This window comes from Heliconius melpomene, chromosome 6 (genome assembly GCF_056956725.1).
Source record: "Heliconius melpomene rosina isolate 202511_hmr_F chromosome 6, ASM5695672v1, whole genome shotgun sequence".
NCBI lineage: Eukaryota > Metazoa > Arthropoda > Insecta > Lepidoptera > Nymphalidae > Heliconius > Heliconius melpomene.
The window spans coordinates 12,836,406-12,851,423 of NC_140394.1; the positions used below are offsets into that span (position 1 = coordinate 12,836,406).

At 33.7% G+C, this 15,018-nt stretch overlaps 1 protein-coding gene across 15 annotated transcripts in view; it reads right to left on the reverse strand.

Moving 5' to 3' along the window:
- LOC146538611 (la-related protein 1-like) overlaps positions 1-15,018 on the reverse strand; it is a 63,238-nt gene that overhangs the window by 16,657 nt on the left and 31,563 nt on the right. For 2 of the 15 annotated variants that reach the window (XM_085187472.1, XM_085187471.1), the window contains exons 2-9: positions 6,711-6,883; positions 6,090-6,209; positions 5,091-5,208; positions 4,239-4,349; positions 3,584-3,735; positions 1,275-1,399; positions 630-819; positions 248-421 (exon numbers count right to left, since the gene is read on the reverse strand). In XM_085187472.1, the coding sequence (XP_085043598.1) occupies positions 248-421; positions 630-819; positions 1,275-1,399; positions 3,584-3,735; positions 4,239-4,349; positions 5,091-5,208; positions 6,090-6,209; positions 6,711-6,785 (1,065 nt within the window). In that variant the 5' untranslated portion in view covers positions 6,786-6,883. Of the gene's footprint in view, positions 1-247; positions 422-629; positions 820-1,274; positions 1,427-3,583; positions 3,736-4,238; positions 4,350-5,081; positions 5,209-6,089; positions 6,210-6,710; positions 6,994-15,018 lie in introns of all 15 variants that reach the window. The other 13 variants (XM_085187464.1, XM_085187466.1, XM_085187460.1 and 10 more) reach the window with 10 other exon arrangements.

Sequence of the window (15,018 nt, forward strand, 5' to 3'; positions counted from 1 at the left end):
GTTTTAAGAGGCGGAGTGTGTAGGTCGCTAGTGTATTAATAATGTTTTTAATGCCCTCTATATTTAAAGTCTTAGCCTTAAAACAATAAAATCTCACATTTATGATAAAGCATTTGCGTCCACATTATGCTATAAATAATATTTTCTTAAAATACATAACAAAATTATAATAAAAAAAGATAATAAGCAATTTTTCAATCACAATTCACTTCAAGAACAAACACTATTGAAATAAAAAACTACTAACCTCAAAGTCGGCACTCTTCTCATTCGTATTCTCCGAATCGTCACCTTTCTCTATACTCTCTATACTGTCCGGTCTTTCTGATCTTTCATCTTTATCTTTGTCACCATCCTCGCTATTGGTCCCTGTGTTAATGTCGAGGATTGGCCATTTTGTCGGCTCGAAGGCCGTTCGCACCTAAAATGTGAAACAAGGGAACTTTAAAACAATTTAAAATCAATTTTAGTTAGGTTGGGGGTAGGAGTTCTAGTTTAGAGAAGGTCATACGAAGAATGGCATATAGAAAGTTATGGTCATGATGGGGGGGGTGGGGGGTAAATTCGTGGTTGTTCAAGGTGTGGATGATGTGGGGAAGGGTTCTTGTTTTGGGGGTTGGGAGAGTCACCTTGAAGCCGGCCACGAGCTGCAGGCGGTCGGAGTCCCGTATGGCATCGAGCACGAGCTGCACGTCGGCAGTGAGCGCACGCACGCGATGGAAGGACGCGATGAGCGACACGGGGATGGTGCCGTCCGGGCTCATCTTCCGGCGCAGGAAGAAGTCCCGCGCCAAGTTGTCCGGGCTGAAGTAGTACTCGCTGTACGCACAAAACACATTGTTTTAATAAAAAAAATCAAACCGTTTCTATTCTCAGTTATACTACTGATAAGAAAAATAAAAGATATAATATGTCCTTCTCCTTTACACAAATCTTTAATTACTCTAGCAAAATAATCAACTCCGATACTACTAAATCTCTCTCTCACAATATTAACATTCATGTGGCATCATTACACCATCTCTTTCCAATAATACTAACATCTACTTCTTAATCTTCAGGGTTACCCAATTGTGCCACCTACTTTTCACAATTTTTACATTAATCATTCAAGCATCCATCTCGCTCCCACATCGTGGTCATCATCTCACAAAACTTACATTTGTTTAGTATAAGACCGGCATCCGTCTCACTCACAGAGTCATTCAATCTCTTTCGCTCAATACTTATATCTCACTCTTCAGTCACTCTGATCTTTCCTCAACAATACTCACATCTGTTTCTTGATGAGATCCTTCAGTGTGCCCTGGTCGAGGGTCACTCCATACCCCCCGGCGCCATAGTAGAAAGCCTGCATTGGCGCCACCGGCAGGGCGCCGAGCCCATACCGAAGCACCACCTGCGGCATCGCTGGCTGAACACGTAGCTGGGGCGTAGGTGAGGAATATTTATGTTTGTATGTATGTGATTGTATGTATACCGTTATGGTGAATGGATGTTTGACTTAAAGTTTCTTTTTTAACTTAGCCATTTCTATAGTTCTTTGTTGTTATATGCTTCAAAAACCTATCGATATACTAATATTATAAAATATTTCTAGATAATTGATATCTTAATATTCAAGAATTTATTTGATGATTCATTTGCAAAAGAAACTTTCATTAGTCTAGTAATACTACTGTGTATATACTATTATAATGAACATTCATTGAAATATAACAAAACCATTGTAATACAAAAAAGAAATAAAAAATAGCTTCATATCGATAAAACTTTTTGAAATGAGAAAACAAAAACAACATCCACACACCATTAATGACACCATGAAATGAAACACCACATGTTAGTTGATATATTTCGTATCCCATATTAATTAATAAAAAATGTTATTTTTCTCTTAAAATTTAAGGTTTTACAAACCTACGATCTAAGAAATTTTTATATTCTGGATTTAAAAGATTCAAATTCAAATTCAAATTCAAAATATTCTTTATTCAAATAAATTTATAATAAGCACTTTTGAATCGTCGAATCAACATATGAACAAAAAGCTACCACCGGTTCGGAAGGCAGTTCTGCTGAGAAGAGCCGGCAAGAAACTCAACAGTTGCTCTTTTCAAAATCAATGGTACAATCTATTACATTAGTTGGCAGCTATCCTGCATTACATTCAATAGACATTTATTCCATATATGTTTGTCCTCTAAGTATTCTTGAACAGTGTAATAAGCTTTACTTGTTAGAATTTTTTTTACTGATATTTTAAATTTTGGAAGTGGCAAATCTAGAATACACTGTGGAATTTTATTATATACACGTATGCTCAGACCCATAAAAGATTTATTAACTTTTTGAAGGCGAAAACTTGGAGTAACAATCTTATCTTTATTTCTTGTTTCTATCGTATGATTGTCACTATGTTTACTATGACAATGTATATTTTGTCGGACAAAGAGAATATTATAGTATTATAGATATTAATGATTAGTATTTATTTCCTTTTCATTCCCATTTTTTTTTTTATGAAAATGACATAATTACAATAGTTATCCCTAAAAATACGTTTGTCTCATAAAGCAGGGTAGTAAAAGAGTAAATGTTAAAACAATTTATTCTCCATTTTTTTCTCAATTTTCGAAACATTGTTAGACGAGCGTGTTGATTGGCAGATATCATCGCTTTGTCCACCAGAGCAAGGAAATGAAACTTAATCATTCCCCCTTTGTGGGCATCGAACCCATAAGCGTCGCGACTGCGACATGATTTCTTATATTGTCAACATTATGAAGACTAATGTTATTTAGAACTAACAGGGCATTAATTTTGTTAGTTTATGGCCCCCTCATTTCTAATGAGGAACATTTAATATGACACAGAGTTATTAATAACTATTTGTAATAATTACCAAGTATGTATGTATAAATGAAAATAACCATAACAATATCTATTATATAAGTCTTTTCCTCAAAAATTATTTGTTGCAAGTTAAGAATTAATAAAAAATACCACACCCAATACATAATAATAATACCTATACATAAAAACCATTAAAAAATATCCAATTATATGTAATATAATATGTCCCAATGAAAATATGCAGAAGTATACATATATAAAAAAATATAATACAAAAATTATAGAAAAGCAAATGATTATAATAATGATATGAAGAAAAAGGACAGGGGAGGGTAAAGCATTCATGTATCACAAACCCTTCTAAATAAAAAAGTCGTGATACAAAGAAAAAAAAAAACAAAAAATGTGCACTGTAATAATAAAAAAAAAAAGTGCTATTAAATAATAAAAAATGATTAAATATATTGATAAGGATTATGACAAATTCATATTAAAAAAAACATAGATACATGCAAAAAAAAGTTGAGAAAGATGGATAATTGTAAAGGTAATGCTGAGACTTTAGACACTTCAGAGAATCAAATTCACAATATATTTATATTAATTTCATAATTCGTAACTAACCTACCTCACATCGTTTATATTTAATCATATATTGCAATTATTTCCTTTTTTCCAACTTCGTGCCCCATCCATATGTATGACCGTTATAATATATAGGACTAACCTGTCCCATGTCATGATGCGCGTCGTGGTAGACGTGCGCGTGGGGGTGCAGGGAGGCGCGCGTGGTGGCTCTCCTCGCGCCTCGTCCCCGCAGGGCGCCGCGTCCTCTGCCGCTACTGCGGCGAGTGTCTTCACCGTTTAGGGAAACTGTGTCTGCATGGGGGTAAAGATAATAGTAAAAATATTGTTAATGTATTATTGGTAATGTATTTATAGTATAGTATTGGTTATGTATGCTATCCTAGATATCAAGGTCTGGCACGTTTACCTTGGACACGTATATGTTTGCCATGTTTTCTTTATAATTTTTAAAGATTTAAAAAATCTTTTTTATTGACTATTACAAAGAAATTCACTTTACCCGCAATGCGTAACCCAATGTCTCTATTGTATAAGAGAAAAGAGGCCTAAAGTACGGGACGTTTTCTTGATATAAAATACCTTATAAATAATACAATTTTTTGGTATAAAATCACAGACTTTTTAATATATAATTTATCATAAATGAAAATCAACGCAACGCTATCTAGTGTCTACGTACCAGATAAAGAAAATGAAAATAATTCACTCTCCTGATCGACTTGAACCACAACTGTCGGCTTTACCGTCATTCACATATCGGTCATTATATAAATTATTTATTTAAAATATCTAACCATCTTGTCGTGGGGCATGTTGGTTCCCATGTTTAGAGGGCCTCGCTGCCTTTACGTCTATGTCCAGAGGCACCCATTTATGTTTGCCCGATTTACTGCCGCCTTTGCCTGCTAAAAAAGAAAAAAATATGTTATGAAACCATAGATTCAATTCTTATTTTAGAAAGTTGCCATGAGGTTGATTTCGTTGTTAATTAAACAATATGAATGTAGGATCAATTCACAATTATTGTATACATTATATTTAAATTGTGTTTGGCCTGGTCTGACTAGGCACAAAATCTTAATTTTTAATAATTACATATAGCACATATACGTATATTTAATATACATAATATAATATGTATACTTTACTATAAAATTAAGTATTTTAAAGTAAAATACATAATAATCTAAGTAAAGTAAGTTCATATTCCCGCATTGCGTAACCCTATATCTCTGTGTTAGTTGAGAAAAGGGGCCTAAATTACGGGAGAGAATTTCAAATAATAATGAAATAAATTTATAATATTTAATTATTATTTCTGGGAAGTTTGAGATTGGTCACACATAGGAAGGTTCTTATAATTACTCTGTATTTTATTAGATTAGAAAAAAGTTATCTACACATTAAGTTAAATTAAATTTTATTTACACTTGTCCTCCGGTGAAAAGAAAAGTTCTGCCAATCAACACACAATGTTTCTTTTATTTTTATTTAAATTTTTATATTTTTGCTTGTATATAAGTTTTATTTTTGTATATATGTAAAACGAAGGAAAGTTTCTAGAATCAATTTTTTTTTCAGCCCCGTACATCGGTCACTTTGAACCGGTAGGATAAAAGATCGTATATTTATATTACCTATATTACCTGCAGATTTCGTTTTATCGTGTGGCACGTGTCTATCGTTGTGTGCCTGATGATTGTGTGACGGTTCCATTTTCTCTACTTTCACCTGCTGCTCTTCGAAGGGTTTCCGCTCTTGATCCTGGAATCGACAGGAATGTTATTTAAATAAGAGACTTATAAAAACAACTATTCTAATATTACAATACTGTAGGAATTTGTTTGGTTGAACATGCTAATCTCGGGAAATAGTGGTTTAAATTGAAAATTTATTTTAAATACGACAGGAAGTATGGCTAGTACGACAAAGCTCGGCGTTCAGTTCCGCCAAACAACAGTCAATGTTCCTAAAGCAACCCCTATTATTTGTATTTTTTTAACTCGACTGTTTTTTCTAACAATTTAAGTATTTATATAAAGTAGCACTCTAGATCAATAAAACAGAATAGAACTGGTGAATCAGTGGTAGCACCACTGCACTGCGCATAACATTATACAATACGGACGTAATATTATACGAAAGTTAATTCGACATATTAGATGCTCTTCGTCCTTGACCTGATAATAAGTATTCATAGGTTGCACGGGTGATTGATGGATTTGGGGTAATTCAGGTGTTAGTGTGATACAAATGAAACTACGATTTGGGCTCCACGTTGTGTAATAGAAGGACCGCCTCAATCTCTGCATACATTTCATTGTTAAGTAACAATCATTCAAAAACTTCATATTTTTCTTCTTCAGCTTTACGATGTATCCCGCCTATAGCAGGCAAAGAGAACCTAGTGTTCAGAATGGCGGATATCAACGCCGCGCTTTGCTTCGTTACCTTGGCAATCGAACCCACAATCGTCGCTTTCACAGTTACGCGCTTTTACCACTACGCCACGGCGGCCTCAAAAACTTGATACAAAATAAATTTCTCAAAAAATTGCAAGTCAATAGCGCAGAACGGAGCGTCTTGACACTAGTACCCCTGGCCTCCTTGCCTGTTCCCTCAAATTGCCATACAAATGAACTTACAGCGTTCCCGTTATGATGAGCCGAATCCTCCTGCGGGGGTGGTGTGGAGTGACACCTGGCGCCAGCCACCGCCGCGCCGAGGGTCGGCCAGTCATCACCTATATCTGTGAAGTCTGAGGCCTGTTGGACGAAAGAGAAACAATTGTTAGACGTTTTAGTTTTTTGAAAAAAAAAAAAAACTTGTGTTGTGGCTCTTAGCGGCGATGTAAACTGTGATTGTGTCTACGAATTCCAGACAGAGGGAATGATAATTGTTTTTCCTAGTTTACTCAAATAAAATACGTGATCGTCGTGAACGACCAGCCAATTTGTCTTAAATGTTATAGACCTTTGAAATTCAGATTAAATTAATATACTTAAATGTACAGCTTAATTCTTGTTATATTCAAGATAACACGAGTTAAAATTAATATCAAAAATGTATAAACAAATATATTTCATAATAATTCATCACATAACATTAATATACCAACCAACCAACTAATATTACAAAAAAAATATAACAAACACATATCCCTGTCTATACTATGAATATAGTCCGGAAGTTATGTTCTACGGATGCCTAAATAAAATACATAGTAACAAATTTCTCCTCTTTTCTTCTTCTCTATCCATAATTACCTGTCCATCATGACCGACTCTGGCCCAACTCTTTCTGGCCCTCGCCTTTCGCCTTGTAGCAACACCGGCCGTCATAATCACGATTGGCAACACTAATTACTTATTATTGCGACATTTTGGTCCACTTTTTATTTAAAATAGAAAAATCACTGAGCACTGTGGTATGATTTGTGCTGAGAAAAATTAGATTATTGGTTCGCAGGTTAAACTCTACGCGATTTCTATATCTCTACTTAATAATTAAACTGAAGATTTAGTTGGGTAAACGCGCTTATCTCCGAAACTAGTGGATCGAATAGAAAAAGATATTTTTGGACTGGATTGTAATGGACTATCCATTTGCCGAGGAACGTTATAGTTTATGTTACATCACGTTAATTTTATCAATGTAAGTAGAACTTAGTATTTAAAAAGATATTATTTTCAGCTTTACGCTGTACCCGCACAATGTAGGGGAGCCACAGGCAACCTTTGAACCCAATGTCAAGACGCTCCACATCCACTCTCCTCTTTTAGTGTTCACGAGGCATTGCGTGTTGAGTGGTGGAACTTAACACACACACACACACATACATATATGATATATGTAATTCCTCCAAGTGGGAACCGAACCCACAATAATTGCACTCTTGTGCTCCTGGCGCATACTAATAAAATATATAATTATATAAAAAACAAAAAAAAAATATCAATAATTATTAATACAAAATACACGCTTGACATATAAATGGACGACATTAAGATGTAAATGAGTGGCATTTGGGTAAACTAGGAAGTCGTTTGGTGAACACGACGGGGCAGGTATTACATTTCGATTCGTACCTGTTCTTGTAGGTCCAATTTGAATAACTTTAAGCCTTAATATAAGAATTAATGTTTAACATTTTTATTCTTATTACGTGAGTTAAACGCCGAGTTAATAAACAATTAAACAAATAAACAATTTCAAAATCCAATTAAGGATTTTTTTTAAATATTCTTAATATCTATATATTTCAATATTTTTGTTTGAATGTCTGTCGGGTTGTCCTAATATCAATTTTCCTTCTAAAGTACGGGGATAGTCAGGTCAAGTTACTAGATCAATAACATAATGTTTATTAAGGAATAGAGCAAGATAGTAATATCATACCTTAATGTTCACAGGACAAATAAAAATCCTGACATAGCCGACTTACTAACCAAATATTGAAAAAATCCTACAATTTTCCACCACCACTCGAAGGAACGAAATATTTTCCCCTCTCTGGTACCTTCCCACTCAACATGCAATATCTTGTAATAGGCATTCGGTGCACGAGAAACGGAGTGTCTCAACACTAGGTTATATCTGCCTACCGTGCTATATGCGTAACACACAAAAATGGCACCGTCATTAATGTAATAATTTAATAGATATCAAAGGCACAGTATTTAATTAAAGTAATCCAGCGGTCGCAGCAGTTGTAATCATAGAAAATGACATATTATTGAGGCGATCGTTGCAGCGCATAGTTGTTGTGCGCAGATAACGCTACACGTGACCAAATTTCGCACCAAGGCCGTTTTATATTACATACATTAATACTATCCATATATTAGAAATGTAACTGATCGCCGTCCGAACGTGGAACAAATATATGAGAAAATATATTATTGGGACATTTATGTCTGTTCATCTGTACGTTTGTGAATGATTATCTCAGAAACGGCTTGACCGATTTAAACACAGTTTTCTCTATTGTATTCTGTTAAGTTTACCGTATGATTTAATGTTTGTTCTATAAAGTAATATCAGGTTAAAGTATTATGTTCGACAAAATTGCCATAAAATAACTGTTTTGATGAATTGGATGAAATTTTTATTTTACAGATATTGTCTGTAAAATTATAATTAGTACTATAATAAATATAAATTAAAAAATAATTTAAAAATTTCAAATCTCTCACTCACAGATTCACAGTAACCGGGCTAACTATAATTTTATCCACTATTGTGTGCAGGTATACAAATAAGATTATTTACCATATCGAATACAAGAAAAAAATACTTTTCTTATATTGTAATCAATTTAAACGTACGATATGCATATTTTATGAGAAAGCAAATTGAACGCCATCCATAACAAAATATATGTAAAAACTGGCATAATATATTAAAATATCAAAAAAATACTGTTTTTGTCATGAAACTACATGTCACAACACTGACATGTAACCTACACCTTCTCAATGGAATTCAGCCTAGGTTTTTTTCAGCTTTCACGCTCTATCCCGCATGGCAAACAGTTCGCTCTCACATTGCGTGATAAGAAATATAGTACCTATTGACGTCACTGTCCAATTGACTGAACACGACGAACGTAGGTTCAAATATGACCCGAAACATTGGCGTTTCCTTAGTCCAGTACATAAAAATATTCAGGATTACGACACATAATATTATAATAATCAATATATTTAATATAATGTTTTTTTTTTTTTGCTAAATAGCGCTATTTTACCATCTATTCACAGGAATTATGATTCCAATAAAAATAACACAAAGAGTTTTATTTTTATTGGAATCATAGTTAGTCTATTTAGAATATCCTTAACAATTAACAAGAATCAGCATAGATATAATTTATCACTAGACTACCTAAAATCTATATATAAAAAAAATTGTAAAAAAAAATCCATATCCAGACAGGTTTCTTCGAATTGATAAAAATCTCTACTATTCCGTCCCTACCTGTACACTCTAAACGAACAAAAACACTAAACAGATTTAGCTTCACGCATTTTCCCCCATAACAGGATAAAGCAGGAAGAATCTAGTGTACAACATCAACACTCCATTGTCCGATTTCGACTAGAATTCCCGACACCGCGTGTTAATCTTGATAGACGTAACTCAACGCCGAATAAACCCCACCAGAAAACCACCCAACAGACATTGTACAATTTGAATCTACTTATTTATTTATGAAAAAGGAACCAGTGTCGGCCATTTCAAGTAACATAACCTAAAAGGCGGCGGGCGCGGCGTGGCGACCACGTTGCGCTGTCGTACCCGCTCTAGCGCTACCAAGGTCACTCGAATGAATGTCGATATTATCTGCCACCTCTCACATTCAAACAACTGTGTCGCGTGTGTATTATTTTTTATTTTTAATTATTAATTATTATATGGCGTTGAGTTTAACTTAGCTAACCGAATGGAAGCATCTTAATGGGGACGGAGTGTCTTAACACTAGGTTCCACTCTGCCTATCCCGCTATGTGCGAGATATAGCGTGATGTTAAATATATATATTATTGGGACGGGATTTAGTGAGTAATGGACATATATGAAGAGGCAGTTGCGGCGCAGTGGCACAATCTGTGGGTTCGATTTTCACTCGAAGACTGAATTACTTTAATTTTTTCGCTCCGGTACATATACCAGATATCCATAGATAAATATGTACGTATGGAACATTGTGTATAACGGAGGTACGTGTAGCGGTGTTGTAAATGATATTAAAAATCTGTGTTCGGTAATAGTGATTTTAAATTTAAAAATACGGGAATAACTTCGTATTTTTTTACAATTCGTAATAGCACATAAATTACAGCAATGTTATAAACACATCATATTATAATATTTTAAAAAAATCGCTATATCTACCAACAACTAAGTTAATAAACACCGATTCTAGTAACAAATATTGATTAATAAAAGTTTGTATACATCTAACGTATAAAAAGGAAACATCCTATGTCATACATACAGTGCACAAGCACAGTACTTAACTGTTATCGGTCACGTGAACGTATTTGCCTTAACACTCAATTGCAAGAAAGGTTAGTTTATTTATCTAGCAGAGGTTACTCCAAGTTATCTCTATTTATTGCACATTTCTTTAAAATATCAAATTCCCCTACGTCGATGTATGTAAAGTTTTTCTTCATAATATATATCAGTCCTTTTGCTTATAAAATATAGTAAATCACCTAATAAATCAGTCGTATACCATTAAGAAATATCAAGGTCCGTTATTATAATGAGAAAAATTATCGATTTTTAATGTGCATATTATCTGAGCTATTTATAATTGTTAATAACTATACAATATTTCCAACATGGTAACAATATGCTGATAAATTAAATCGATATAAACGGGTTTCAATTTAATTTAGACAAGGTCCCGTATACATTTAATCATGTGATTTATTTACTTTTACTAGGTGTATAAAATGGAATTATATATTTTTAAGCATTTATCACAAAAATAATAACACAAGTTGTATGTACGAGTGACGTTATTTTAATATGACTTTATTAGGCCGTCGTTGCGTAGCGTCACAGAGACTGACTCTAAACGCGTTAGTCAACTCGAGGGAATAGTTACATTTCCTCGCGCAACGTTGAGTTCTAGCACTCAACACGCAACGCCTCAAAAATCGGGCAGTGCGTGTTGAAAGGAATGTTTTAACACAAAAAATTCCCTGTGCCATAAACATCATACGAGCGTTTTATCAAAATCCACGTCAGTTGGTTTCAAACGAAAATGCAATATCGACAGTAATTATTTAGTACAAAAGTAAATATAACGATTTCAATTTCCGATTTTTTAATTATTCAACTAAAAATATACATATATTGAAAATGCATTTAAAAAATTGTCCATTTACAGTTAATTCAACAAAATTTCATACATGTGATACAAAAATAAAAATAGAATACAATCGAGATAACAGAACGCGTAGTAGGGGATAGTACAGTTTTTATGGCCACCACGTGACGTGACAGGCGCGACCGTAACATAACCTACAAAGATTTGGAGACACGTGGTTTTATATAAGGCCTTATCCATAAAATGTATGATATTTAAAAGGATTAGAAATAGTAAAAAGAACAACCTATCAGCACCATTACCTCGATGAATTCATTAAAGCTGCTCCACGTTGTATCCCGCTTATAGCAGGATAGTCAGAGGGAACCTAGTTTAAGGATGATCCGTTCCCCACTTAATTTTCCCCCCGCCAAATTATCGAGACATTATGCGGCACTCAACGCACTCAAGAGTCAAGGCATAGGGCAACTTGACGAAAGCAGGTCTTATACTTTAGAGAGCAGAGTGATTTGTTACTTAATTCTCTTTAACTAACAATAACTATTAAAGTAATTTATGTTACCATTACACAGAAAATAATACTATCAGTAACTTTAGTTTAAATCATATAAATTTTGTAATGATTACGAAGAAAGATAAGAGAAGAGAGACTTTCGACTTTAGTTTTCTAAAAACATTACCTCATATGGGAATCGAACTGGCAAACAAACTAACTGTCTACTGTGCTCATTTTTATGTAAATACATTAAACACTGTAAATAATACAAATATAATAAACATAACGTTTTTTATAGCGTCCTTGAATGCTTACGTAACGTACACGTCAAAAGACTGTAGAGCAACTTGGAGCAACAACAGAAAATATATACATTTTAGATTCACGCTGTGATGCCATGTAACTCGCACATAGCAAGGTAGGCAGAGGGAACCTGGGAACCTAGTGTTAAGACACTCCTTTTCCATTAAGACACTTCTGTTCCCCAAGTAAATTTGGTTGTATTTGTAATTCTTATAATAAACGGTACAAAAAATATTTGTGAAATATTCCTTCTACAGCATGTAAGAGTGAATAGTAATCACCAGATGCATGAGCCGGTTCACAGCCTGTGCTGGGATAGCTTTACAATATCAAAATACTTGTACCTATTCTATAAACATTGCATAACATGAACTAGTGAAAAACACAAACAATTATGTAAATATCATTAAAAAAATCAATTTAAATGTAGTCAATTCTCGTAATAAGAGTATTTTTTTACTGTTTCATGATTCGAGTACAATTTTTAACATCTTGTCTTATGAAACTATATACCAAAAGTTTTTAAAATTATTTCTGGAAATAATTTTTTTTCGCTATAGCCCTTGAAAATTATTGATATAGTTTAGCTTATTTAAAAACAATGTTTGTTTTGATGTTATTACCAATATTTATAAACTGACAGTTTTAAACTATTATTTGATACAAAGGGCCTACTATTGAGTTACATTGAGAGAAAAAAATCGTATTAATCGTCGTATTTGGCAGTTTCCTTCAAGAATCCGATTTTTTCTTAAAAAATCACAAATTCTCAAATATCTGCTGCACCACTGAGAAACGCTGAACATAGATGGGGGTGAAACGGACAGGCACTGAGGTCCTTTATCTATTGCCATTTAGTCATTTATTTATATATATATATATATAAACTATCGATTGACCGTGACTTTGCACGAGTGCTAATGCGATTATTCCATACAATTTGGCTTCTAATCGGCCGTCTTCCTCCTGGCATTAATCCCGGCTATTGCCAAGGTCTGCCTTCCTACTCAACCTACTCCACTTTGCCGTATTAATATAAAACTTTTGATCGAACAAGAACTGGCTTCCAGCAATATAATAGAAGAAACCGTTTTTAATTCAATTTAATAATTCTTGAGTACGAAATTTTAAGGTAATTATAACTTTCTTACATTGACATATAATTTATGATTGTGAATATAAAAATACCTTTCTTGTGTTAGACTAAATATTAAGTACTAATCTTATAATAAATATAGGTAGGTATATTTTTATTAGCATCAGCAGTGGACAAGTAGGGAAAGAGGATAGTGTTACGACTCTACTTTCCCCATCTAGAAATTAATTACTATTTATTAATATTTTCATTTCTTCGCTTTAGTACCAAAACCAAACCAAAAGAGCGGCGTTGATTTCCTCTACTCAACGCCTAATGCCTCCAGAATTCGGTGAAGGGCTTAGTCCTAGCTGTCACTAGCTTCCCAGGTAGCCGTCTGCCTACCCTGTTATGTGCGGGATATAGCGTGAAACTAAAAAGAATTACATCCCTCGTGAGACTACACGCAATCAAACTTACGTATTGCATAATCATATAATTTCTAAACAACGTTATCTGCCGTTGAAAACACCGCATTCGCGATTACACCAAGGCCGTGTTAGTTGGCCAGTCAGTGTGTTCACATTATATATTACACTACACTGTTGCCTGTAATTATCCTTACATATTAATGGGATATAGAATCTTTTTCTTAATATACAATAGTGACCACATCGTCTATGTGAAGTATAAAACATAAAAACTATGTTTCATCCCGTTACTATAAAAATGTCAAGAAATCGCCACTCAGTGTTCCCCTACACTCTCCAAGAAAGATGAATGCCAAAATACGCCGAGTATTTTCGGCTGTATATTGTCGGTCAGCTTCACGCTTTCTCCCACAAAATAGTGTAGCCAGAGGAAATTTTACGTTAAGACAGTCAGTTCTCTGCTTTCCTCCTTCCTTCCTTCCTTCCATTGCATGTTGAGTTGCGGAACTCTAGTTCATTCTCGTGAGTCGGAATCGAGCCATTGCGTTCACAGTCAGTACCTACCCCACGAACGATGGTTCGTAACACGTTTTATTTTTGTTTTCTTGAAATAAATTTAAAAAATATAGCATATTTATCTACATACGCTTACAATACCTCAAGTACTCAACACAGAGTATATAAACACAATACAGTATGAATGAATGAACAAAGCTAATATAAATATCTATTGTACTCGTGTCAGTCATGCGTGTGATGACCAAACGTGGCTACCGTAATAATGTATGAAACATACAATAGTTTCATATGTTTACTATTTAGACATATAGCATAGCTATACGCTGTATCTTGCACATAACAGAAAGTGAAAGAAATAGTGTTAAGACACTCCGTCCTATATTTTTCACCGATTCAATTCATTCTTCATTCAGGCTTCATTTACACAATAATTTTATTGTATATTTTTTTATAATATTATTGTAATTCTAAGTGTGTGAGTTATACTTAAATAATAAAATAATTGAGGTGGAAATATACCTCCTTTGTATAGTAAAATATCAGTTCCGAAAATCTTCCTAAAGAAGTACATAACGTTAACGATGTATAAAATTGAAAATAAAACATTATACAAGAACAATATTGGTTAATAACTGATGATTGGCGGAACCCAACGCCGCGCTTGTCCCACAAATCAATAACATTAAATTCGTACCCTACGCCGTAGTCACAACAAATGACATTTTCAATATTAATATTTTTTAATATAAAACCAACAATTTGAATATAATGAGCAATATTGTTCTAATGTATTTGTTTTTATAACTAATCGACATAATTTCACTTTCCGCTGCCAGAAGTCAACAATGGCGACTTCCTTGTAGGTTGACTTGTACGTTTAAATATTCTTAACTAATTTGTTTTT